Source organism: Lampetra fluviatilis, chromosome 11 (assembly GCF_964198595.1).
Source record: "Lampetra fluviatilis chromosome 11, kcLamFluv1.1, whole genome shotgun sequence".
Lineage (NCBI taxonomy): Eukaryota > Metazoa > Chordata > Hyperoartia > Petromyzontiformes > Petromyzontidae > Lampetra > Lampetra fluviatilis.
Window position 1 is genome coordinate 9,999,390 of NC_136285.1, and position 27,300 is coordinate 10,026,689.

At 41.6% G+C, this 27,300-nt stretch overlaps 1 protein-coding gene across 1 annotated transcript in view; it reads left to right on the forward strand.

The window, feature by feature from the left end:
- LOC144934784 (voltage-dependent calcium channel subunit alpha-2/delta-2-like) overlaps nt 1–27,300 on the forward strand; it is a 148,556-nt gene that overhangs the window by 93,791 nt on the left and 27,465 nt on the right. Inside the window, exons 12-23 of the mRNA XM_078860929.1 lie at nt 474–581; nt 5,747–5,825; nt 7,082–7,131; nt 12,213–12,302; nt 14,251–14,316; nt 16,713–16,787; nt 17,549–17,623; nt 21,679–21,750; nt 21,893–21,964; nt 22,712–22,773; nt 23,771–23,847; nt 25,552–25,612. Coding sequence (XP_078717055.1) covers nt 474–581; nt 5,747–5,825; nt 7,082–7,131; nt 12,213–12,302; nt 14,251–14,316; nt 16,713–16,787; nt 17,549–17,623; nt 21,679–21,750; nt 21,893–21,964; nt 22,712–22,773; nt 23,771–23,847; nt 25,552–25,612 — 887 coding nt within the window. The remainder of the gene's footprint in view (nt 1–473; nt 582–5,746; nt 5,826–7,081; nt 7,132–12,212; nt 12,303–14,250; nt 14,317–16,712; nt 16,788–17,548; nt 17,624–21,678; nt 21,751–21,892; nt 21,965–22,711; nt 22,774–23,770; nt 23,848–25,551; nt 25,613–27,300) is intronic.

The following is a 27,300-nucleotide window of genomic DNA, read 5'->3' on the forward strand; positions in this document are numbered from 1 at the left end:
TTTGTGATTGCATTGAAATGAGAATTTAACTCCGTTTTTTGCAATAATTCAAAAAAAGTCTGTGGTCTGCAAATGTTGCAATAACCATTGTAATTAAATAATTTTTTATATAAACATGTATATCACTCTCTCACGTGTGACAATTGACATCACTACCTATACGGTCATACAAGAGCAAAATACGTTTCTTCAGCTCTCCGATGTGTTTTTAGGTTGTACCACTTGTTCGGCTTTTTGTCCCACGTTGAAACTCCACGTGCTTTTAGCTTCTTCAGAAACCAATCTGAAGGAACAAAAAACGAAGCTCCTAGCCTGTGGAGCGAAACGTCGGAGACTGTGCCGAACAACGCGCGGTACACAACCCTGGAAACCACATCGGAGAGCCGCAACAGAACAACTGTGAAAAGTCGCACGGTAGTGAGTCCCTTGGTACGTTATTTCTGCCACTTTCTTGTCTTTTCCCCCATGAGCAGAACAACGTTACCCGAGCCAACTGCAACAAGATGATCATGATGTTCACCGACGGAGGAGAGGACCGCGCCCAGGACGTTTTTGAGAATTACAACTGGCCCAAAAAAGAGGTGGGTTTTTTTTACCATCATTCGCGACTGTGGCGTATGGCTCTCCAGTGTGCCGACCAGTTGTACTACCGTGTGCTGTCCAGCATGATGTCCGACATTTCGCCGCGCGAGCTGGGAGCTTGTCCGGTGCGCCCTGAAAACACATCGGAGAGATGTGTTGTTGGTTGGTTGTGTTTTGGCCTTATTTATACTTTTAATTCAGTTTATTTTTAATCTGCGCATTTTTCGGAAACACCATGGGTTAAAATCTGCTGCGCGGCCTCATTAAACTTTGCTGCAGCCTCATTATCTTTACGGTGCCTTTACTGCCCTCACCACATCTGCGCATCCGTTGTGGCTCCTGACAGCACTAACATCCGCAATACCTGCAGTCTCATGCGTTTGTCTGCACTGACGTAAGCACATGCTCCCATTAAAGCACTTGTACAGCAAACACCTCCTTAATTAGCACTCTGATAACATGTGCTCTGCTTTAATTACTGTAAAATATTGCGTTTTCTCGTACATAGTTGTGCTATATTGTTATTCCATAATGCAATCTGATCGATGAGAGCCATGTGAAATTACACATGATTTGCAGTACCCCATGCTAAATTTAGCAAAACAATGCTGAGATTATGTAATCACCACGAAAAGTTATGTTTTAAACAATTAACTTTAAATAATTGTAAACATTTTACGAATCGTTACCAAGTGCAATTGCAGGCGTTTTAGAGACACGTAATCTTTTCAGTGATCGCGAGATCGAATTGCTTAACAGCCACAGTATGTACACTTTTGTTTTAATGATGTTGCCGTTTCTAGAGCCACAGATGACACATCTGCTCTGACAATGATGATGATCTTGGTGTTATTTACTTTAGCGTTTTGTTGGGCTGTAACACTTGACATTAAAACATTCTCAGATATTTTTTGGGACTCCCAAAAGATTACATCCCACATATGGCGTCGGCTTTCCCCCCTCCCTCCCATGCTGGGCTTTCATTTCTGTTTATGTTCTCACTTCCCATAGCACGTGAATAAATGATGAGCTCTGAATATTCACCAAAGAAATATGGAATATAATAATAATGGATTTTTTTCACCGTTTTCTCTAAACTTAATTTTAAAACCGCTGCTTGGAAAAAAGTAAATAGTCATCTACATTACTGAACTTTTAATAGTCATAATGGTTTTTTTTTAAGTATCATTTCTAAATTTGACAATTAAACACGTATTGATAATAGTATGCCTATTGATAAAGCACAATTCCAATATTGTGTTATCAACGTAGTGCTTCTTATATGGTGACAGGTCTCGCCATGGTTATGTCAGCATTATCTGCATTCACCTATTTTAATTTGTATTTTGTGTCCTAGCACTTAAACAAGGTTTTTTTTTTTCATAGAGAATTCTTGGTTTCTATTTCTATAAAATATTTCTAAGAATTGGTGTTTAAATTTCAAGTGATTTTGGAAATGGGTTAAACAACAAGCTATGTTAAACTCTCAAAACATTGGGCACTGGCAATGCCAAATAAAAGAAAAAAAGCAGATGATTTGCTGACATTTCATGCAGTGCCCATTTTTGCTCTGTTCTGAAGAAGAATCATCGCCTGAAACATCACCACATTTTTTTTTCTGTTCGAAAATAGTCATAAGAATAATTGTGATATTTTTGTTTAATGTGTTACTCAGGCACCACTGCCAACACAATCCATCCTTTTTTTAATTACAAAAAGCATTGAAATCTTGCGTTTAAAATGTTTTTGTGAATTTCTTCACGGAAATAGTTAAAGCGTCAGGCGTGTGTTCTCAGCATGGAAATTATATGCAGATTGACTTTGTTGATATCAGGTTCAGCTCGACAGTGCAAGTATTTCCAACACGTTATTGCGTTATCGGTTCAGTATGGCCAATTCTTACTGAGGCAAAACCAATCGAAGTGTCTTAAGATTTTTTTTTATGTTCAGGTTTTGGGTTGATTTTTCTAAATATGCTATCTTGATTTTTCTATCAAATATGACCACATATTTTGACACGTAAAATTAATGTTGCAGGATTCCCAAGGGTTCCTGTAGTGCCCTGTTCTCAGCAGTGTTCACATATCCCACCCATAGTGGCATCGTGGGGTATGTGTCAAAAGGAATGACAAGCTATAAATGTATTTTATTCCAATACCCCACCCCCACGACCCGTATTGACGTGTGGATGGACTCTAATATGTACACACTAAAAGCTGTGGATATCCATGGTTTGTGGATATGTGAAAACATCTTTGCACAATACATGTTGTATTTATATTATGTTACCATTATTTCTCATCTGGCCAGCTTGGAAGTGGAGGCCAAATAACCACTAAAGGCCCTCTCTAGAGCTTCCTCTAATGGAGGTCCTTCAGCCAGCAGTGATATGAGCAAGTAATTGCAGGGCTGCACCATTTTACCTATTATTTCATAATTACTAATTACATAATCATCCTACTATACCAGGGGTCGGCAACCAAAATAACAAGAAGAGCCATTTCTTTCCAATTCGGTACAAAATTCAGTATTTCAAGAGCCGCAATGCATCTATGTACATACGTACATATGGTCAAGAAGCAGCCCGTAAAGAGCCGCATGCGGCTCCGGAGCCGTAGGTTGCCGACCCCTGTACTATACAAAGATACTGCAATGAAGTTATCACAATAACTGATGCAATGGCAACTGATACATGGAATACAAAAACGAGGAAGACCAGATGGGAAGAGACAGCAGACAGAGACTTGGCACCTTGGGATCTAACAATAACAACAGATGACCTATCACCCGATGGGAATATATAGCAGACAGAGGCTTGGAACAATAGGTTCTAACAACAACAGAAGACCTATGACCAGATGGGAAGATATATCTGACAAAGAATTGGCACAATGGTTTCTAATAACGACGGAAGTCTTATGACCAGATGGGAAGATATAGCTGACAGAGAATTGCCACAATGGGATCTAACAATAACAACATAAGACCTGCATTTTGATTTAAAGCTTTCGTGACTGCAGGGATTCATAGTCTTGGTTCTTTCGGTAAAGTCCCTTCTACGTGACTTTACCGAAAGAACCAAGAACATATGACCTATTACCAGATGGGAAGACACATCAGACAGATGCTTGTAACAATGGGATATAACAACAATAACAGCAGAGAAGACGGCAAAAAAGATTCTAGATTTGAAGCTTTCGTGACTGCAAGGAATCATATTCTTAGGTTTTTTTCGGTAAAGTCACGTAGGTAAAACATCAAAATTAATGAAAATAAAATAAAATAAAAACAAAAATCACGACGTTTCGGAGGCAACACAAGTCTCCGTCATCAGGTGGGACCGTCACAGCCGAATTAGCAGCTACCGAAAAAACCTACGAATATGGCAAAAAAAGATCTAAAGAGGCAGAGGGAACTGTGTATGGGCAGCACGTACAGAAACACATTATGCCACTTGATGATGATGATAATGATTATTTCAGTATTCAGTTCAAACAGGTGACCTGTGTCTCTTGCTCATCCCAGATGAATTGAGCAGCTGCTCTTGTTGTGGACCCAACACAAGAGCACAAATGCTTCGATTCCTCGTGTAAAATACCCAGCAAAGAGGCGCAGCTGATGATTTATTACACTTCAAGTAATCCCAGGTGGCTGGCGGCTTTCTATGCCTAATTGACAAGATGTGACGGTGCGATAATGGGGGTAATCGGACAGGTAATTAATAAATACTGCAGCCAATGTCCTAGAGCCGAGAGAGATGAGGGTTGGTGAGTGCTTGATCGAGTAGGTTAATGCATTTTTTCCGTGCACGACCCTCCAGGCTGTAAAACATCTTAGGGCTCTTTTTGTTTTGCGCACCTTAATGAGGAGGTACGTAATTGCCACAGAGCACAACAGTTTACATCACAGTCACCGCATTGCCTGGGTACCTCTCAACAGCGATATTGCAATTTTCAGATTTTTTATTCTCAATAATACTCGAGGTTAATTTCAGTGTTCCATGTGTGTGTCTTTGATTTTTTTACAAGGCAATTAAAACATCAAATTTTTGTGCATTAAGCAAATTATGCAATTCATGTAAAAATGTATAGGGTTAAAACAATGCAACCACATTGCTCCAAATCAACTGCTCGCACACAAAACTGCTTCATATGTACTACGTCGTGATCAATACATTTTCTATCTACGTGACTTTACCGAAAGAAGCAAAGAGTATGCATAAAAAAACCCATCATGGAAAATATTTTCTCCTGCGGGAACACAAACTATAAAGACGCATCCACATGTTTCCCTAAGAGAATTTGGTGGAATCTCTGTAGCATTGCCCAAATATTACTACAGTATTGCCCCCCCCCCCCCCACCAAAGGTGGTCATACTAAAACTCTTGGTTGCACAAAGGGTAAAAAACATAAAAATCTAGAGCTCCATTCACTTGGGGGCGGCATTGCCTTTCTTTCAGGGAGGGTGTTCAGTTTATGCCAACAAAAAGAAAGAAAAAGAGTTGGCCCAGCCAGCCTGATGAGGTGACATGTTGATAAAATCGGTTGCGTTATATGTTGAAAAGAGTCCCCCCTGTTGCATTGCAGAGCTCACCACCCTCAGGAGAAAAACATGTCAGAATGACACCTGTTTACATGCCTCTGTTGAATCTGACATGTACACAATCCTTCATCGCCAAACATGTTCGTTGTCTGTGGCTTGCATTCACTTCGAGAACCAGCATTGGAATAAAAAGATTGCTATAATTACGCGGCCAATCCTAATTGGCTGCTTGAGCAGCAACGAATTCACATTATTAGTGCTGTGCTGTTGGCGTGGGCTGTTCAAGCTCAAGAATGCTACAGCAGGTTTACACCATCTTAATGGGACAATGTTAGGACCGTAAACCCGAGATGTCTCACACTAATGCGTTGCTCGAGAAGGAATGCATGCAGATGATTAATACATTCGTTGAACAAAACAGTGACAAATACAAAGCAAGGGAATGCATTCCTCGAATCGCAATAATTAGAGTAGAATCTGTGTTGGCCTACGGCCGTTAAAGGAGACGGCTGCGTCTATAGTTTCTGTGTTGAATCAATTAGACAGAGAGGGCTCCTCTAACTCCCTGCATGCACTGCAGTGTTGTCTCAAAATGTCGTCCCCCCCCCTCTTCTCTTACAGGTGCGGGTGTTTACCTTCTCCGTGGGGCAGCACAATTATAACGTGGCCCCTATTCAGTGGATGGCCTGTGCCAACAAAGGTAAGAGACTTGCGCGCGTTCATTCACGTGTTATTCCTGTGTGGTGATGCCGACTGCCAAGGTGCAAACCGGCGAGAGCTTGCTCACACGACTGCTGCCGGAAGGGTCTCTACGAGTCGGTATTTGGCCTACGTATCCACACAGGCCAGACGTCTTGGAAGAGGTAGGAGTAGCCACCTTTGACCCCACTGTGGTGCAGCCATTTATTCTCCTGGGTGGAAACAACTCGCCATCTTATTGAACTTGCACGCCATGGAAATGGAATTGATGCAGTGACCTTTGGTTTTGCAAGTCGAGTGTGCTAACCATAGCAGCACGGTGATGTCCCATTATTAACGTGCTGTGTGCATTATTGCGAACGAACATTACGGTGTTGTATAACGTACCCTGCACGCGTAATCATTTCTATAGTTCGCGAGGGCAACATGATTCAAAGTGTGCCAACATATTTCAGGAGGGTTCTGCTTAAAATGTTTGGCCAATTCCTTGAATATTTGCGATACAGAACTCACAGCCAATTTCATCGCAATATCTCTGATAATTGGTTGTTGTTCCGCGTTACCAAAATGTGTATTTGTATATAAGTGCAATTGATATTTTATCGGTACGAGTGATTGGCCAACAAGAACTACAATTGTATGGCATAACTCAAAATAATCATTAGCATTGTGGATAATATAATTGACAAAACAGATAAACAAACAACGTGTAATCTTAATATATTTGAGTCTCAAAAACTGGCAGTTCATCAGCACTGGTTCAAGCAAGACTGACTCTGCTGCTGATACACGATGTCGAAACTGGTCCAGAGTCTGCTTGTGCTGAATCAATGTTGCTGACATTATGCTCTCCCAGAAGGCCATGAGACCAATTGGGTTGTGGAAAGAATACGTTTCTGTTTATGTTGATAGATATATGAAGAAGTAAAGCCTCTGCTTATATACGTGCATTGTGTTCTTGTATTGATGTGATTTCTTTGAAAGATTCCCTTTTTCCCAAATGTTTGTCACTAATTTAAACATTTGTTTGGTTATATTGATAGGACATTATTAAGGTTACTGCATGGTACAGATAATTAAAATGGCATGCCATTTTTAAATGTCAGATGTTTTTCTCATGGAACAATGCATGTAGCATTTTCTGATGGAACTTTAACATTTAATACCCTTAAGAAAAGCAATACCACTACCATCCCTGCATACTGTGATGTCTGAAAGATCAAACCTTGAATTTAATCTTCTGCTTGGCTGCTTCAGGGTTTTATTTTGAAATCCCTTCCATTGGCGCCATCCGCATTAACACTCAGGTGAGTTTCCGATTATTTCAGCCAGTACACATTTTTGCACTATTTTGATTGTAAGTCATGCATTAAAGCTACTACAAGTGCACTGATCCAAATAACATCAACTTGGATTCCATTAAACTGGCAGCTTAGGTAATTCTAACCAGTGTAATTGCTTCCAATTCAGAACGTTTTCTCATCCTAATTTTACTTGGCTTAACGTGTTTTATGGCCAATCACCGTTTACTGCATGGCGTGTAAAGTATGCCCCTTGATTGGATATAGTGTGAATGTAAATTAAAAAGGTGCAGATATTTATTAAACATCATCATTATTGGGGGTTTATTGACAATTCTTTTCATGCAGACGTTCTTAACAAATTTGCATTGCTAGAGTAGCAAGACGTCATTTGCAAAGATGACATCAGGATTTCATATTATCTTCATAAATAATGCTACTTTTATGAAAGCAAATGTGCTCACACATACTGTAATTGTATAAATGTACTAATATCTTCCGGTTAAACTTACCAAGATGTTAGATTCGAAGCAACATAAAGGGTTGTTTTTTTTACAAAATATTTCCAAGGAATACAAAATTCAACGACAGAACACTTTGTAACTTTTCCCACAATTGTTTCTTGATTGTGTTGTTGGCATCATGTCCCAAGATAAGCCTCCGGTTGGATCGCTTACGCTTTTTCTTTTTAAACAAAACATGTAAAAGACTTAAACGCCTATGAGTGTACCGATAGTTTATCATAAGAAGCAAAACGGTAGGGTTAAGCTAAATGGCACGCACCTTAATGGCAAAGAAAATGGTAAGTGTGATGATTCTACGGGTGCAGTGATAACTCACGATATCAGTGAGGGGTTTACAAAGGATTTGAACTGAAGGGGTGAATGGAAAATAGGAGTTTAAGCTTGTAGACAACCTTGCTTCATGAATAAGAAACCACAAAGCTGAAGGCTTTTACAGCCACTGATACAATGTCCCTTGGGATTGTGCAGGGAAGGGAGGGAAGTCGTAGATTCACAAGAGTTGGACTGAGAAAAAAAAGTAATTTTCAATGACAGAGAAGGATATTTCATCTGTTTCTAAATAAACACATGATTTATACATAAGCAATATATTTTTTTATATTCGAATGAAAACGGAAAAGAAATGAAACGATAGTGTTTATTAAGTGGGTCCAAATAATGCTTATATTTTTTCCTCAGCAGGAATAAATGAAAGGTTGATTTACATGTGGATACTACGAGTGTAGATTATCGATATGAAACATGTGGATATGCAAATTAATAGGAAGTATGTTCATCTTCTTGGTTCTTTCGGTAAAGTCACGTAGAAGGGAAGTAATAAAATAATAAAAATAAAACATAATAAAATAATTCTCACGACGTTTCGGCCACAACGCAAGTAGCCGTCCTCAGGTGAAACCAGGTCTGTCGAGGCGACAGCGTCTGAATGAAACAGCACACGTGCTTGGAGCATATATATAAGCTGGGTCGGAAGGGGGGGGGGAAAGGACGCCTTGACAAAATAATTTGCATATCAAGAGGAATGTATCATATTTATGGGAAATGCAGGTATGTGATTAGTACTACTTATGTCCGTGCATTATGCAGGATTAGCAGCATCCAAGGGAGGGGATGTGGGAAATGCAGCATTGTGCCCATGGTGGGCACTGCTCACATTAGCCACCCCAGGTGTTACCAACCTCCCCATTGGCTAATAAAATGAAACTGAAACCCCATTGGCTCATGGGCCATGTCGCATGGCTTAGCATGAGGTATGAACCACAGGCCCGAGTCATGGGCCGCCCCACACTCGTCGACGAATGAGAGAGGTGAGCCGTTCGGAATACAGATGAGATGTTTGCCACAAGAGCGAAAAGCACATTTCATGGTCTTTGCTTCATTATTATTTAATATGCATTTTTGAGAATGCTGGGTTGTGATTCCAAAAGCAGCAAGGGAAAATGGAAATCCTTCACTTGTGGAAGTAACCAGTGTTGGAATTGGCTGTCCACTGGGCATGTAAGTAATGTAAGTAATGATTACAGCAGCGCAGGAAGATTCACTCTAGGTGTATGGGCAATGTGGCAGTACCCTAGCACCCAGACTGTGTGTAACAGTGACCAAATGTGGTAGGCTTTTCCGATTTCTTCCGTTTCCAGTAAATTGTTTGGGATTTAAGCTCCCATATCACATGGCCATGTCACACGTGAAAGGCTGAACGTCAAGGGTGGATGGACTGCTACCACCAAATGTACAGCACATGGAATATAACAGCAGACCAAAATAAAAACAATTCTCTTTCCTTGTTTGATTCAACCTGAAAGCAGAACCATGGAAATAATCAAACTTTGTTTCATTTTAATTATCATTGCTTATCCCAATGATTGCTTTAGCGGTTTGGCCAACAGATTAAGCCAACTATCTCAACTGAAGGGATTTATCTACATTGTCTTCATAGTATAAATGCTCATGATGTTACATCTTGGTTCATATCACTGGCACACGATTACCCACCCTTCCGATTAATGCCACATCTTCTTTAATGTACATGTTACAGCAGATGGTATGCTTTCTCAGTCTCCCTCACCATTACATCTCAGATATTAAACCACTGCCACTGTTGCAATTGCAATAACTACTGGAATAATACGGTTTTCCATTCACAGTACTGTAGTTTGATATAATTCATCATTGCAACCTCATACCATTGTTTTGGTTTTTATCATATATGCCAGTAAATTACTTACAGTGCCTCTGCAATGTATTGACTTATATGAAACAAATATTAGACGTGTTCTTTTGTTTATTCATGATTTTAAAATGGTGTGAAAATCTAAACAACTTGGAGAATATAAGTTACATTTTTAAAACACTCGGACATTTATAGGGCTAGATTGTAAGAACACTGCCGCTGTTTTCTGAAGATATTGTTATGGGAGAGAAGTTCAAATACTGGGCACTGATCTGCTTAATTTAGCGCACATTTAGCTTGACACATATAATAGGCAAAAACATTATCTTTTGCGCTCATTCCACACACGGTCTCAGGCTATGCATGCATGGTAGAATTTGCTTAAATATCTAAATGACTGCAGTTCATATGTGTGATGGCACACGGTGACAAGTGTTATTGGCTATTGGCGAATAGAGAATCAAATCCCAGACACTTTTTTTCTTCTTTTGTGTTTTTTTGCTGTAATTTATAACAGCATGTGAGCTGTACAAAATTGCAATAATAGTGGAAGATGTCACGTAAATTACCTGTGGGTTTTATTTTGTATTTTGCCAAATCAATCTTGCGAGGCTTCGTGCGTTTATTTATTTATTCATCACCCGACTTGTTTTTTACATGTGGTGTAAAAACTAGCTTGTGTGCGTGCATATGTATAAAGTAGAGAATTATTGTTTTAATATCAGCAGTTGGGGTTTTTTTTAGCTGACTTTTTTTTATAAATCGGCATAGAATAATGATATGGTCATTCCTTTAGATGTCAGTTATTATGTACTTTGTAAGGAATATATACATATATTTAGCTTCGTAGCCTCTGTTGCTTGCGAATAAGCCATCGTTACAAGTCTCAACAAATAGAACACACCCCTTTGTGCATCCCCTAAACTGTTGACAGCCAAGCGTATCAACAGTTCGGAACTTGGTAACAGTTGATGTCCTGCCAGTGACTTGATAAGAAAAGCTGTTAGCCTTTTTGGTTCAAGCGATGGCCCATAAGACGATGGGGGTCACCTTTATCCCCTCTGAGGGATAGCAAACGTTACCCCATTCTCATTAAACTCTATTATCTTTTGTCAGCAAATGGGAAGTAAGGTGACTTGATGGGAAGGGGGAGAAAAACACCTAATTTGCAAGCGGCAGATGCATCAGCGCGGAAGGCGATTGCAATTTATAAACCCTGCGATATCAAAGCAGTGTTGTTGCGTGCAGCATCTATCACTTAGGCAGTAAATAAATGCAAATGTGTTCATCACGTGGGTTATCTTGAACACTAACTACGGTGTTTCATGGTAGGAAGTAACAATTCTCCTGCCGAAGCCACACATTTTTTGAGATGAGGATGATCCACGGCGAATGCGGTTTTAAATCTGTTCTACGTGTTTTTTGAATATGCTGCGAGATTATGCACGCAGTATCTCTCCTGTGATAGGAAGAATAGATTGGTAACATTGAACGTGAGCACTGGCTTTGGTGAGAAGTCGCCAGCGTGAACGCTACGTATTTTTGGATCCTCGTGCGGTTGCGTTACGATCTTTGTGATGTCCTTGGGTACACGGACGTAATGTCCTTTTAAAAAAATCCATCTGGACATCCAGGACACCTGCTGTAATACATTGGGCACAATGGGTATCATGAGCCATGCGCTCGTGCTGTTCGTAAATTGTAAGGCTGAGATAGTCCATACTGAAGACATGAATAGTGTAGGATTATTTTGTGGAGTGGATTTGGTTTTTGAACAAAGTATAACAACAAATGTTCTTATCCCATTTGTGGATTCATGAAAAAAACACTTTACAGTTCATCAAACAAACATAATATGTTTGCTTCCCTATATAGATTTTTTTCATGTATGATTTTCTCCAATTTTATTCCAAGCGTAGCTATCGGCATCATTTTTCGAGATGAAGAAGTGTCTATTCAGAACTATTGCAAAGCAATGCACCACTGTATATTCGATAAAAGCCTGCACAAGCTGATATCACAGAACTACTTTTGAAATTACTTCAAATAACCTGTTATTCACACTAGGGGCAATAGACATTTGCACATGCCCTGTCATAGAGACGTTTGTCATATGTATGGCAGTCAGCCTGATTTTTGTATGTCTCTCCGTTGGATTTTTTCCTTCTAAATTATATTAAAAAGATCGGGAAAATGTTATGTTATTGTGACTGGATTCAAACTAGGATCTCAGTGGTGCTGGCTATGTGCTCTGACTCTATAATAGAAAATTAATCTCCATGGGAGAATCCAGTAATGTCACGCTGTCACCCCCCCCCCCCCCCTCTAAGGATATCCTTACTGTAGACTACGGATGATAGAGCATTAATACGACTCCTTACTGCTTTCTTAAGGATTATCTGGATGTCCTTGGAAGACCTATGGTACTGGCAGGACCCAAGGCCAAGAAGGTGCAATGGACAAATGTCTACAAGGATGCATTGGTAAGGCATCGCACGCAAACCGCATTCAGACGGTCTGCAGATAGCATATGCCACTGAGCATATCTGTCAGGGTCTGCCAGTGGTAGCAGGTCACTGAATTTAATTTGTTAAAATTGCATGACCTTCTGCAATGTTACGAATCTGCCGCATTTCACAAGGCTATGGCTGGAAATGATTAGATGTTATGTTTACCTGGAGGTGTTCTTTTTTTTACTACATGTGTTTAATTTAGTAGGCATCCACCACACCTGCCCCAGAATGTCTTGACTGAAAACAAAAACGCAACCTGGATGCAGTAAGAGAGATAACTACACACACATGCTCTATGAATAGCATGTTGCCTGAGTTGGGCTTTCAATGCCCAGAGGACAAAACACATTTTCTACAATAAATAGGCCAAAAGAAACCATATGTTGTATAATTGCACATTTTACCTTTAAGATTTTTTTTACTAATTGTTCCATATGCCGGAAAAGAATACATACAGTATAAAAAATGGCTAATTCTTTCAGATAAACACAATCCTCACGCTCTCGCAAAAAAAGTCGTTTAATTTAGCAAAGAAGCAGTGTAATTTGTTACGCGGTTCCGATTAGCATACAGGCTTTACAGTTGACACCGCGCAACTGTGCATGCAAATTTGAAGCGTAGTGCTCTGGTTCTTGGTTGCCTTGCTAAATAATTGTGTGACACAAATGCTGGGGAGGTCAATAGAATTCAACAATGAGGTGCACAAAAGAGTTACACAAAGTCAGTTTGTCATTTATTTTAAAGCCCCCACCTTTATGTGCTGACAATATAAATATTGGGTCGAGCAGTGGTGCAGTGGTTTTAGCGCATTGCACGATGAACCCAAACATACCTAAGTGTTGTAACCAGCAAATTATAATTAAGTGGCCGGTTCCCCAACCCCACATTCACCAGCATGGTAAAGTATGGTTTAAAAAAAAACAAACTCCCATGAGTCACATGGCTTGGGGAGGCCTTCATGAAGAAGTGGATTGCCAATGAGCTGTAAATTATTATTATTATACATTATATTAAATTTCACACACATTTCTACCGAAGCTATTTAATAATCAAAAGCTTGGATGTAGAGGACAAACCTGTGAAGCCCTGAAAAAAAGAATCCAGTTTAGAATTGCATGCTATTACCAGAGCAAATCACGTGAATTTCCCAGCCATCTGCTTTTGGGTTTGTTGTGCAATCAATGGGCAAATAAAATTCCGGAGGTGAGGTGTTTGTCCAAATCTTTACTTACAGGCAGATGAAATGTGAAGGCAGTATAAACTGGTGAGCAGCGAGGTCACCGAAATGCGCATGCTTATTTAATGCAGTCGTTTTATGTTTCGCAGTGAGGATCGGTGCCTTTCGTGTCCGTGTATATTGGCACGCTAAGCGTGTGAAAACCTGTGGCATTAAACACGGGTGAACATTCGCCTTGTGTCTATACTGGTGTCAAATCCCATACATGCCCTCTGTGTGTACTTGAATCGTTTGTTATAGGTTTTTGAGGGGGGGAAACATGGGTGAAATTATGAAGCCATGCACGATTTTTTTTAAGTTAAACATTATCATTGCCATGATCAATACTAGTTAACAATATCATCATTATAATCAGCCATGGCCAATCCACTGCTGGATGAAGGCATCCCTCAAGTATCCGGCATCTCCTGCAATCCACCCAGTGCATGCAACACGAGCCGATTTCCTTGCTCCAAGAAAACCGGAGCACTCGAAAGAAACCGTTTAATGTCAAGAGAATACACTCAAAGTTGCGCACAGATAGAATCAAGATTCCATCATTGTTGTACTACCACCTCGCAACCCCAAGCTCCTGTAATTGCAGTCCCGAGTAACCATCGTCATTATTTATTTACGTTGCTGAGGGCACAAGATACCGAGATTGCAACGCTCACCCCGCCGTTCCGTGCCGTTTCTCTTTAGAACCTGGGTCTGGTCATCACTGGCACCATGCCAGTGTTCAACATAAGCAAGAACGCAGGAGAGCAGGTAATGGGCGTATGGGGGCGGGAGAGAAACTCATGCCAGTATGATTGGTAGGTGTGCTGTGGTGTATGTTAGGCAACAAATGGAGCTTGTGGTTTAATGAAAAAAAACGTCCGTTCGACTTGTAGCGTTTTTAGAAAGCATGCTGCATTTTTAAAAATACATTTGAAAGTCTGTAGCCAGCTGCTAGAAACTAGAGCCCGTGGTTCACTTACCGTGGAGGCAAGTGTGCTGCTGTGTGCGTGCTCACACTTCGCGGGGCAACAGCTGCTCGTGACTTGGAGACTGCTGGAAATTCTCCATGCATCTTCGTAAGCAAAAGCGGCCGAATAGACGTTAAACTGCACATGCGATGAAAATGTCAGATGCCCAAGTTGCCCAATGGTGCTACGTCACCTGCTTGTATGCACTGTATGTATGTTGAACTTCTTTCGCACCGTACGTAACCAACCGTGCTTATCGAAGGTGCGAGGGAAGGACAACAACCTTATCGCAAAAAATGCAATCACCGCTTTGCAATCATAAACGTACGAGGCTGAAGCCACGTGTTTAACATGGCACTCCAACGTGTTTTCGGGTTGTGCCGCGTGTGAGAACAGCATGGCGTCTGACGTTTCGCTCCACTCGATAATGCAGAAACCGAATATTAAGATTTTAGGTACAAGATAAAAAACAAAACACTGTAGAGAGCCGCGAATAGCTACGCAGTACGTGAGATTGTGTAACTCTGGAGTCCTCAACCAGGGTCTGCGTAACGCTGTGGGGATGAAGGTATTTGATTTTGCCAAATGCAAATATGGGATTCGCAGCGGTCAGTCAAGTGCCAACAAGTCAGTGAGTATAATTGGGGATCCATGGACCGATCTGCTCTTGTATGTCAACAACTGGTCTGGCTTCATCCAGAAGTGCAATCATACATGTGTTTCATTAACTTCCGCATTTACAATTGTGCGTTACTGCTCACTGAAAAAGGGGGGTCTGTGAAATGTTTATAATGGTCATGGGACAACCTTGTTCTGCAAAATTTTGAGGCAACCATGAGGTTAATGTGGATGAAAGTTGTACACAATCAATGTTTGATTAAAATCTGGGAGCCACAAGGCCAAGGACGTGGCCAAGGATAGGAGCCTCTAGGTCGAGGCCGGTCAAGGCCAGATCCTGTTTGCTTAGGCCGGTGTTATTGCCACATATATTTTTTTATATTGAGGCTGATGTTGTGGATGGTGCCTCCAAGGCCACGCCACCAGGGCCAAGGACAAGAGCTGAGACAGTCCCCAAGCCAGCCTCAAGGCCCAGGATTAGTGTTGAGGACCCAAGACTGGTGAAAATACAAATGTGTAGGATAGCCATCAGTGTGGCCTCCCTACAGTTTAACTCCTGCTTTTGCTGTATAAATGTGTATGTTTACAGTCCGTCATATATCTACCACATTTACGTGGATTGTACAATATGTCACGCCTTCCAAACACAATCATATCAAGCTGCTGTAGTGGCACAGACCGCATTGTGGTCAATATCTGTCTTATACTGTACTCTAATTATGATGTGGAGGGCCATTCGATATTGCAGATCATATTTAATGATTATATGCTGTGGATGAAAAAAATATAACAAACTGAATCAGGTGTGTGATAAATGATCAAGCTCTTTGTCCTAGTGGCCAATGGTTTCAGAAAGGGGGAAAATAATAAAGGTTTGTATTTCATTTTAGCCACGCAGACAAAATACTTTTTTTTGTTTAAATATAAATCCTTGTTATAATAGCTTCTATTTATCAGTACTGTTTTTTTATTGTTTGTCCAAATTTTCGGTACAATATTTTCATATTGTTTAGCAACACGGTGAGTATTAATTATAAAAAACTTCTGTTCTCTGGCTGACATTTTGGTATTAAGCCTTGTGTGGAAAAAAATACCGCTTGACATTATGGAAAGCCATTTTCAAATAACTTGCCAACGTAATGCGTGGAGGAATTAGAAAAGTTAAAATGGTGCACGAGCCCTTTCATGTGCTGTGTTATGGCAATGCATAATTTTTTTTAAATGGGTTTCAAATTGATCTCATTGATGTCCTCTTCCTGAGATTCCACGATAGTTGCATTTTTTCTTACGTGAGCCTGTGGGTCACCACATCCTCAAGCAGGGCCGAAATGTGCAGCAACTTCTTTGTTGCTGTTTATTGCTGACTGCTTTGCGTTTTTTGGGAGCCTTTGTCCCTGTGCTCAGTAACCTTGAGAAAAAAATAACTTTTTACGACGCTCGAAATATAACCTAAGCTTACGTTTTTGCACCGCCTCATACTCAACACATTTCTTGTGATGTTTTGTCAAAGGTTGTGAGATACTGCATACGCATACACATACATGAAAACCGTGCTGTGTCTCTTGCTGTTCCCAGCAGAACCAGTTGCTGCTTGGCGTGATGGGAGTTGACATATCGCTCAACGAAATAAAGAAGCTCACCACTCAGTACAATGTGAGACTTGCACTATCAAAATAAAACAGTTTGTGTCATGCTGAAGAGCGATATGATATTTTTTTTGCAGGTTTCATACCCGGAGTGGATTATCTAGAATAGTATAAAAATACAAATAAGGCATGCGGGTTGCACATTTTTGGTCCTGCTAAATGCATGGGGAAATGCTCTGATTGTGTCATTCTGTGAGACTAAACCAGCCTTGTAGGTTTGCTTGATCCAAGTGGAGGTGTGAAAATGAACACCCCCCCGCCCCACCCCTCTCCTCCTCATCCACTCTCATCCACACTTACCTGAAATAACACATGGTGTGTATGTTGACACCTCTTGCGCAAGCTGTCTAAGCTGCAAGCAGGCAATACCGGGAAAAGACACGTGAAGTGTGAACTTTTTTTTGCAGCATATCAAGCGCGCTGCTGGAACAGTCTCTCATCATCAAGTCACAACCATTTGCATGCTAATTGTTAAGCGCGGCCGTTTTATCGTTAGCTATGTTGGTTATGTATTCGAGCAAGACAGCAATTTTGACACGCAAGTGTCATCCTCATTGACCTCACTATTATTTAGCTTGTTAATGGTCTGATTTGTGTTCACCGTACGCGTTTGGCACGGCTAAACAATTGTCTGTTTTTTAATAACTAATTGGATGTTAAAATACTAATTAATTTCTCGAGCATTGTTTGTCACGCTGGGGTTGTTGTTGTTTTTTGTCTGCAATAACTTCACCACCGTCTGCCACGTGCTTTTGTTGATGACTGCAGCTCGGTCCGAACGGCTACTTCTTTGCAATAGACCCCAACGGCTACGTGCTGCTTCACCCCAACCTGAAACCCAAGGTACTGAGCCCCGCTGTGTCTGCTCTGGGCTCCATGTGCACCGGAAGCAGCATCACATGCTCTCTAAAGTGTTCGTCTCTTTTTCATAGTGTGCGTTTTTTTTATGCAGTAACTGCATTTCATTGTATGATTAGGCAAAAAAATGTTGCGCTGAGTAAGACGTGTGTAGTATGGGGGACCGCTGCGGTGGTGAGATGTTCACTCCCTCGCCTGGTATACAGGAGGTCGTGGGTTCGATCCCGACCCTGACGCCAGTATATTTGAAGTTTGCATGTTCTCCCCGTGTTTGAGTGGAATTTTTATCCGTGTCCTCCGAATTTTTCGCTCCACATGTAGGATCAGCATGCGTTTAAAGTATTTGGCTGCTATAAATTTCCACATGATAAGCCACTTAGTTGAGCTGTCATTTGTGGCCAGGTCGCTTCTGAAAAAAAGATGTATAGCTCAGTGGGCCTTACCTGGTAAAATAAACACGTTCCTTCGGAGTGGGCAGGTAGGAACTTGGTTGGACAGCGCATTCGTTCACGACAGAAAGCTCGCGGTCACGTGCCGCACTTCAACCAATCCAGGAGCGTACATGTTTGGGAGGGGCTCTGCACGGCAGACAAATAATCCCTGGTGGGCAGTGTGGAACTGTTGTTCCTACCTGTAAAAATAGTTTCGTTGTAGTTACCGAGATGGACATTTAAATGGTCTCCATAAAGTCTGGCGACCAAGGGGAAGACATCAGAGTAGATGGTGGGAGACTGTTGGGGTGGATATTTGAGGTCGCTGAGTGTCTACTCTGCAGCAGCTGCGGGATCTGGCAGAGAGGAGAAAGCATTGACAAGGTGCAGTGGTATCTTGTCCACAGTATCTTGAGATTTTTTTTTCTGTTCAATAAATATTATACTCTCTGGTTCTTTCGGTAATGTCACGTAGATAGAAATAAAACACGACGTTTCGGTCGCAACACCAGCGGCCGTCTTCAGGTAAGATCAAATCAAGATTAAATAAATATATATATTTTTCGATTGTGTCATGTTTATATATGTTGTCATGTAGGGTTCTTCGATTTATCAAATTGCCTATTTTATTTTCAATTACACGTCAATTTTACCTCTGTTTGTAATCGTCACAACAACTTGCGCTGCTAAGAGCGACTTGGGTCTGCTGCAGGAATTCATGCTGACAAGAGCAACAAAATCCCCCTGTAGGATGTTTCTTTTTTATTTACAAGAGCACCTGAGATGATTTCGTGCGGCCAATGAAGATAAGCTATTCGAGATTACATTTTTAATTATTTAACCATTCAATTGCTTCGTCTGCGAGTTGGTGAATTGCAGATACCCTGCCCACAAGGTTATATTTCGGGCAGTGTGAAGTTATACAGTCCATGGTTTGGCGATCATCGCCCGCGGTAGCACAGGGGAAGAGTACGCTCTATTTTCCACTCATGCAGTTGGTGTCCACGTCTTCCGTGCTTTGTGCGGATCCGGTTAAGCACTGCCCATTGTTTCCGTACCAGATGGAACCCAGGCAGTGTGGTGGTGGGCTCGCGGATGATCTTGTGTGTTGTGGAAACCGGGCATTGTGGTTTCGGGGCCACTGATCAGGTGTTTGTTGTGCACGTTGGCTGAACCCCACGAATTGGTCCCCACTACTTCGATGCTGAAATTCACGTCATGCTGAGTTTGTTGATGTTTCCAGAACGGCTTTCTGGGGAGCACCCGTTCTGACAAATCAACAAGCAACGCCATATTCACAAGCAGCAGCATTGTGCCAACAGTTTATTATTGACCCTGTACGATGCTGAACTGTGGTTGCCACGGTATCTGCATGCTGACATGCGTGTAATGATCGCTTTGCGGTGACATTGACAACTGCATTGCTAGCATCTCAATGTGCCCAGCCTGGTTCTAAATGAACAAATTGATTTATAGTCCTCTAATAATCAGATATCCCCGAGACGTAAATTATATGGTGCAGGTTTTTCAGTAAATGGTGCGCTGATTAATTCTCGCTCTGTGACTGATTGTTCGAGCAATGTGGCTGCTGGCTTCAAGACGGCGTGAGTCTCGTGCTGCTGAAAGGCACACTCCGCTTTGCAATCCGCCTTGTGGTTGCGAGAGTTTGCCCGTTCCTTGCCTTGCGACACCAATTACTATATTCCGCTCCCCATCTCCTACCGGCACTTTCCCCGCAATCTGGAAGATAGTTAAACGGAAAATGTATCTATATCCGTGGTAGTCGTTTTGTGTTTTGGGGGGGGGGGGTATGGTGAGGTGGGTAAATGTGGATCAATATTGATTTGAAGCTTTCGTGACTGCAAGAATCCATTCTCTCTGGTTCTTTCGGTAAAGTCACGTAAGAACCAGAGAGAAATGTGGACCATTTGCATCATGAGAACGGATACTTTCTGGCCTACCCGACCACAGGCCACTCTTCGATTTCTATTGTGAGCTCACGGTGAATGTTACACGATGTCGTTTTCCATCACGGTTTGTTGACAACTCGAACGCGCCTTTGTGAATATAAGTACGAAGTATACAGTACCGTTCCAGCGATATATCCATAATGTTTATAGCACGTTTCGTGAGATTGCAAACCTCACATGGACTAAAACATGCTTGCATTTCCTTCGCCGCAATCCTCCTTTTGTCCATAGCCGCCCTTGCATCTCGTAATCTTCTTGCAACAAAGGCGCAGATGCCGCTGCGAGCCCCGATCACCGCCAGTATGCGGAGGGGATGCAAAGGCAGAGCAGGGGGAAGGTGGGAATCTGCTGCTGATGTGTTTCCTACCAAGTCCGATCAGTCGTGACTTGCCACATGTGTGATAGAGAGCATCGGCGTGGTGGCAAATGCCCAGCAACAATACCCCGAGTGGCCAGAGAGTTCCCTGCAGGGCACTCTTGATGAATGGCAGATTGGTCGGAATGGGCTGTAGGCAGCAGGGGGCACTCACGACGGCCTGCCTTTGACAGGACCTCCCCCGCACCCGTAAGGGGACATTACCTCCCTGAGCACATGAACCTTATGGCGGGACCCCGGGGTCCAGAATAAACGGAAGTCCAAATCGTAATGAATTATTGCATTTTTTGCCGACTCCGTCCCACCGCGCAACATAAACGCCGCGACCCGCCTGGCGCGATTCGTTATGATGTCGTGCCGTGTGTTCAAGCGCAGCAGCAGCGAGGACGAATGCGCAGAAGAAACAAAACTTTGATGAGCGCATCGTATAAAGCTCGTCGAGAGGGATAGATGGCCGTGTCGTTCGCCTTCAACAGACATAAAATGACGACGCAGCGCAGTTTATGCGAGAGCCGGGGGCTTGTGGTTCCCCGGGGTGTCTGTGTGTGTGTCTCTGTGTCTATGTCTGTCTGTGTGTGTGTCTGTGTGTGTGTCTCTGTGTCTATCTGTTGTGTGTCTATGTCTGTGTGTGTGTCTGTGTGTGGGGAGCGACGTAGTGCAACGGGTAGCGACGTAGTGCAACGGGTAGCGCGCTGCTTCGCGAACTCAGCGACCAAAGTTCCATTACCGCTCACGGCGCAACACCAGTGACGATTCTCTGAATCGGTCCTGGGCCTCCCCTAAGTCGACTCGACCTCAAATGAGTACCTGGTGTGATGTATAAACGCCGCCTCTGGGGAGACAAATGGAACCGGGCGTGGTGCTGCAGGTCTCCCACCCCCTTGTGTGCCGTTCCGCCCTTCATAGGTGCTCGCGATCGTAATTTGCCCCAACAGCCGTTAAGGCTATACGGGGGACCTTTGTATATATAAAAATAAAACTTTGCAATGTTTTTTTTTTATATTATGGGCAAAAAAATCGTGTCGCTTTAAAACAAAGACGATAAAGATGCCGTTACAACTACTTGCACAGAACAGTTTCTCAAAATTGTGCTCGGTACAATTGAGAAATCAGCGTTTCGGTACTTTGTGCTTGGTATACTTGAAACGGTGGCGCAGTCTCTGAATGTCAACGCATAGCGTGGTGGAAGACTGCCCCCACGTGGTCTTGCCCAGTGTAGTGGCCCAATGTGCCCCTAACATGATTACGTTGCTTTGTTCCCAGGTGACAAAATTTGAAGAGCCAGTCACCCTTGACTTTCTGGATGCCGAACTGGAAAATGATATTAAATTGCTGGTAAGTTTCACTTCCTAGCTTTTGTATATATTAAGAAACGTTTTAAAAATGAAAAATAAAAACGTATTGATTTTTTTTACAATTTACAAGTGAACGCTTTTTTACGTGTTTTTCATCGTGTTTCTGGTGTTTTGCTTATTAGATCAGGCAGAGCATGATTGACAAGAAGTCTGGAATGCGCACTTTTGAGATGCTAATCAAATCCTTGGATGAGGTGAGCGGAAATTCCCAAATCCCTTTTGCGTTGCAATATTCTCTCCAATGTGCTTTCATGTTGTGCCGTGTGCTGCCTGGTAAAATGTCTGACATTTCACGAGATGTGATAAGAGCTTTTGTCAGAAACTGAAGCTCCCCCAGTACTCGGAGAAAAATGTCGGATATCGTGCCATACAATACACTGGAGAACTATACAGCACAAGTGAAAAAAACCTATATCGTGACATTATTACAACATGTGGCTCAATATTAGAGGTAGAATGATTCACTCTCGGTTATTCAATCTAAGAATCGATTATTTTACTTACACTGTGATGAATGTAGCGCCTCAAGTGGCTGCAGAGGTCACGTGCACTCATTGCATACAACAGTAATTATGCAAGTGTCATGAACTTTCGAATCAATATGAATTAATTGATGCATCCTTGCAACTCTGCTGAATAACTACCATCTTATGTAACAACAATTGCTAGTTTTACTTTATAATTTCAAGTCAATATTGAATAAAATGTTGTTATTTTTTTATCAATTGAACTTAACAAGTGCAGTATACCATTTTCAAATGAGTTTAACCACAATACATTTGTCTGGAGAAAATATCTCGTCCTGTGTCATGCATGCATTTTAAACAGAGAGATGTATGTACGTGTAAATTATGGTTGGCTACAACGGGAGATTTCAAATGATGACCGTCTTTATTTTCAAATGTTAACTTCAAAAAACCCTCTGCTGTTTGTCACCACAGAGGTACATAGATAAAAGCATGAGAACTTACACTTGGACACCAATGCAGTCGGCTGAATACAGGTAAGTGGCTGCTTCAGAGCTTTTTTAGATTTCCACATCGTAGCCAAATCATCATTATTAACATGAAATAGCCATTTGAACACTTAAAGCCCGAAAAAGCACTTTGCAATCCGCGGGTCAAGGGCTCAAACCCTGTGTCGCTTTGATGGACAAGTTGTCCTCGTGTCCATGTGCATTGATTTCGGGGCTAATGCCCCCACACTTCTGTCTCGCGGAGCGGACTCATTCAAACCCTAAGAGGCCCACATTTCAAGGAATGCAATTGTCGGGGCTTATACAGGTCTTGAGAGTATGCTGGGACGGAGCATCAGCTCTGTCTCACAAAATGATCCACCTTGTGCTATCGCCATGGGAATGGGAAGGAGGGCAAGGTTGTCTCTTCCCACAGTCTTTGTCGAACAAATGTAGATTTCATGGCACATGCTTGTGACCATCTCTCATGCCCACCCTTCAAATTGCAGACGCCTTACATTTTTTTCTGGAGGAAAACCCTTTGTGGTGGCAAGCCCTCATTTATTAAGCTAAAAGTAAAAAAAAAATCATCACTAAACAAGTCAATGCTTTTTCCCGGTGTGACATATATCAAAATTCAAGAGCCACTCTCCTAAAGATCGTTCACATCACACGCACACACATGATTAATCTTGATGTACACGCAGGTGATACCCTTCACAGACGTCAACACAGTGTGGAATATGCCCTCCTGTCTTTGAAAGTGTGGCTCCACATTTACAGTACTCGTCTCAAAATGGAGGTGTAATACTGCTTGCCGACACATTAAAGGCTTGAAAAATATCATACCTCAAAATTATGAGCCAACATCATTACAGTATTGTGCAAACTATAAACTGTGTGTGTATATGATTGTTATTTATTGATTTCTTTTGTAGGAGGAAGGCAGGTTCTTTTTTATTAGTCTGACGCCGGTGGCAATTATCAATCTGTTTTTATTGCTTTGTGTTTTAATGCATAACGTGTTTATGATGGTGTTTTACAGCCTCGCTCTGGTCTTGCCATCTTATAGCAACTATTACATCAGGTCATCACTTACCGACCAAATACTACAGGCACAATGTGAGTACATCATCAGCACAAGTGCAAGCTCATGTAATTTTGCAGTGCGTGCGGATAAGGCATAAATATTTTTAATGCAATGACAAAGAGATTTTGTTCAGACGTTGCAGCATAGCCCTAATAGCTTTCTTGTATAAGTCCTGGGGTGGAGCAGTCACACAGTGGTTAATACGGTGCAGTATGAACCCAGAAACCCTGAGCACGATTGACAACCACGGCGTACATATCTGAACCAATCTTGTGTTGCCTCCTTCACCTACCCACGTTGATTAGCGTGGTGAAGTATGGTCAAACAACCAGAGTAGCTGACACGGTGTTGGGAGGCCAGCATCTAGTGGTTACTTGAGAGAGGGCTTAAACTATTTCTTATTACTGTATTTAAAAATGCGGAAATACTTTTTTTTTCACTTACATTTCATGTTACGTTAACCCACGTATGCATCTACTTATATGGCATTCTATTGGTTTCATTGTGAGAAGTCTTTTGCATGGCAATGCTGACTGCTCGTGAAAACCACTTGCGTATTTTTTCTAACTTCTAGTAGGAGTGCTGAGCGGTCGCAAAAGCAGCTTTTGAATTCCAGTATTGTATCTCCTCGGTGTTTGTTCTTGCATACCCGGCATAAACAAAAACTATAGCCAGCTTAAGCCAGACAATATTTTTATTCAATGCGCCTTTTGAATAAAATATTGTTCAAGTCCCCATGATCTCCCACCATCTCTGCTTCTCTCTCTCTGTCTTTCCCATTTGACGGACTTGCACAGTCAAAAAGGGCACACGCAAGGAGGGCAAGTATTAAACCGCTAGTTGTGTGACCCCTGCCAATCCCTGACTCCTCCCTTCGCTGGACTGATCGTCTGCCTGCATAGTAGTTGACCCTTGCCTCCTTTACTCACTAGCCAATGCTCTCGCCTGTGGCCCTTCCTTTTCTCTAGTTCTAGTGTGACTCGGCAGCGATCCTTGTTTTTAGCTCGACAGCGAGTCATCTTTCCTTTCTCTCCCCGAGCATCAGGTGGCAAGATCCAGTGAGGGACTGTGATATTAAACAACCGTACAGAAATGAAACACTCTTTAATTATTGCTCACATCTGTATGCGATGAAGCGGGCCTAATGGAAATAAAATTACCCACTAGGTTCTATATTAAGAGTGTTATGTTTGTGTAGTGGTTATTTATTATTGTAAATCCCCTCCTAGATCGATTGCGGAAACTTTGTTTAAGCATCCACCTTCCCAGCTTTGATTACATACGTATATCCCTAAGCAGGTTAGTGAATATGGTAATTATAATAATTTGGATTCTTACTCATTTCCATGCAGTATGTGCAGGCAAGCATGAACGGTTTAATTGACTTTTGATGCTTTATTGGCTTTGGTTACACTACATGTATGCTCATAATCATCTTTGTTTTTTTTTTTCTGGCTTTATATTTTCAGCAGATATGTCTTCACGTGTGTTCCTAGCTTTGTTGTTAACGAAAATTAAGGTAGTGTCACAAACTCTTCGAAAGTATAATTTTAATAAACATTTTAAGATCATTCTTCCGGGGAAACTATCAACAGAAAATGTGTTTGACCTGCCACGCTCATTTTCAAAATGTCTCCTGACTAAACCCCCATTCGTGCCCTGCCCTGCTGTCTTTCGTGCCCTGCTGCCTTCCTGCACATTTCATTAATCCCTTGTTCCTCAATCTGTGCTTGCAGATTTAGAGTTCCTCTTGCCGAGCTCCTTCGAGACCATTGGACATGTGTTCATAGCCCCCAGGTAGTTTGCCTCCTTCATTGGGTTCTCTTCCCTCTGCCTATTCTTGACTTTACCAGAACTTGCAAATCAAAATAGGTAGACGCTTGTGCACAAATGTGTAAATTCAGCCTGATCTTAGTCATTGTGTCAAGGGGAATGAGAGGTGCCGTGTACAACCACTGCAACTTTTCTCCCTTCTTTAGAGTATTTGGCTGCTTCAAATTTCGACATGATGAGCCATTTTGTTAAGCTATTATTTGTGGCCAGGTCGCTTCTGAAAAGCAGCTCTATAGCTCAATGGGCCTTCCCTGGTATAATACAAAAACATGTTGAAATAGTTTTTCTGCATGGCTGTGAAACTTTAGCCCTTTTATCGTGACCTTTAGCTGTGATTATTTTCTATTTCTCCTGCATAAATATTTATGCCACTTTTTCCCACTTTTCGTAGGAAATTAATAACTAAAACCTAACCTGATTCCCTGAGGCATTATTCATATTCTGTAGCCAATGGTTTCAAAAGCTTTGAGGAAATTGTAGGACTGTTTTTTGTGTCAAATATTTATGGTTGTATTTTCAAAGAGTAAACCTTGCAAATCTGAAATATAAAAATGATGGGTCTAATTTTGTGTTTGACATTTAAAAAGATAAAGGTGTACTTTACAAAACAAGGTGGTGTTTAAATGCACAGCAAAATAGTAAAAACAAAATTGTGTGTACACTTAGCATATTCAAACAATAGTTTTGTTACAGTTGCTTTGCAGGTGCATCTCTGCATGACAGCGATGTGCTTTATTATTTCTTAGAACCTCTTGTAAGATGAAAACAGCCCCTCGCTGTGCATAATGTGGACAATCTGAGGCACCTGCATTTGTCACCAAATTACGTTTTATTTTGCCCATGACAAACGGATCAGAGTGTTGGTGTCCACCCCATAGCAAGCGCTGACTCTATACACCTTTGCTGGAAAAACAAATACATGTGCCTTGGCCAGACCTCTTGAGGCCAACACAATGAGAGACAGTACATGGCACTCGATAACTATACAGCTGCTCATTTCACAGTGCGTTCTGTCTCCGCATATAAAAAAAATGATGTAATCGCCTATCAGATTTCCACACCAATATTATCCAGTAGCATTTTTTGAAGCAGGCAAACTCTGGAAAGCCAATTAGTAAATGACTGAAAATATACATTATTTACATGTGGGAGACGCACATCAGAGGTGTGATTAGTGTTTATGTTATTACCCATAATGCTTCTCGACAACGCTGAATGAGTTTATATGCAATCATATCACGGTGCTAAATTACCTCTTCGATATAACAAGAGAGCTAACGGTGTTCCCGCACAGGGCTATACCGTACATGCATAATGAGTTACTTGATGTGCTCGCATGTTTTATCTTGCATTGGTGTATTTTCTATAATTCTAGTTACGTAGCAACGCGGGCAGAATTTTTCCTATAGAAAAAAAATGTTAACTAATAAAACAAATGTACTTCTACCATGGATTATGTCTGGAAACTGTGAGAAATGATCGTGAATGCAATTTATATTTAGGAGTAGCTACCTCATTGAACAAGGAAAATAGAGGTATTCCTCGATTTACGAATGTTTGGTTTTCAAAACTGCGCGTTAACGCAATTCACAAATTATGAACACTTTTCGATTAACCACTTGGGAAGCTGCGTCATCCATCTACGACAGTGT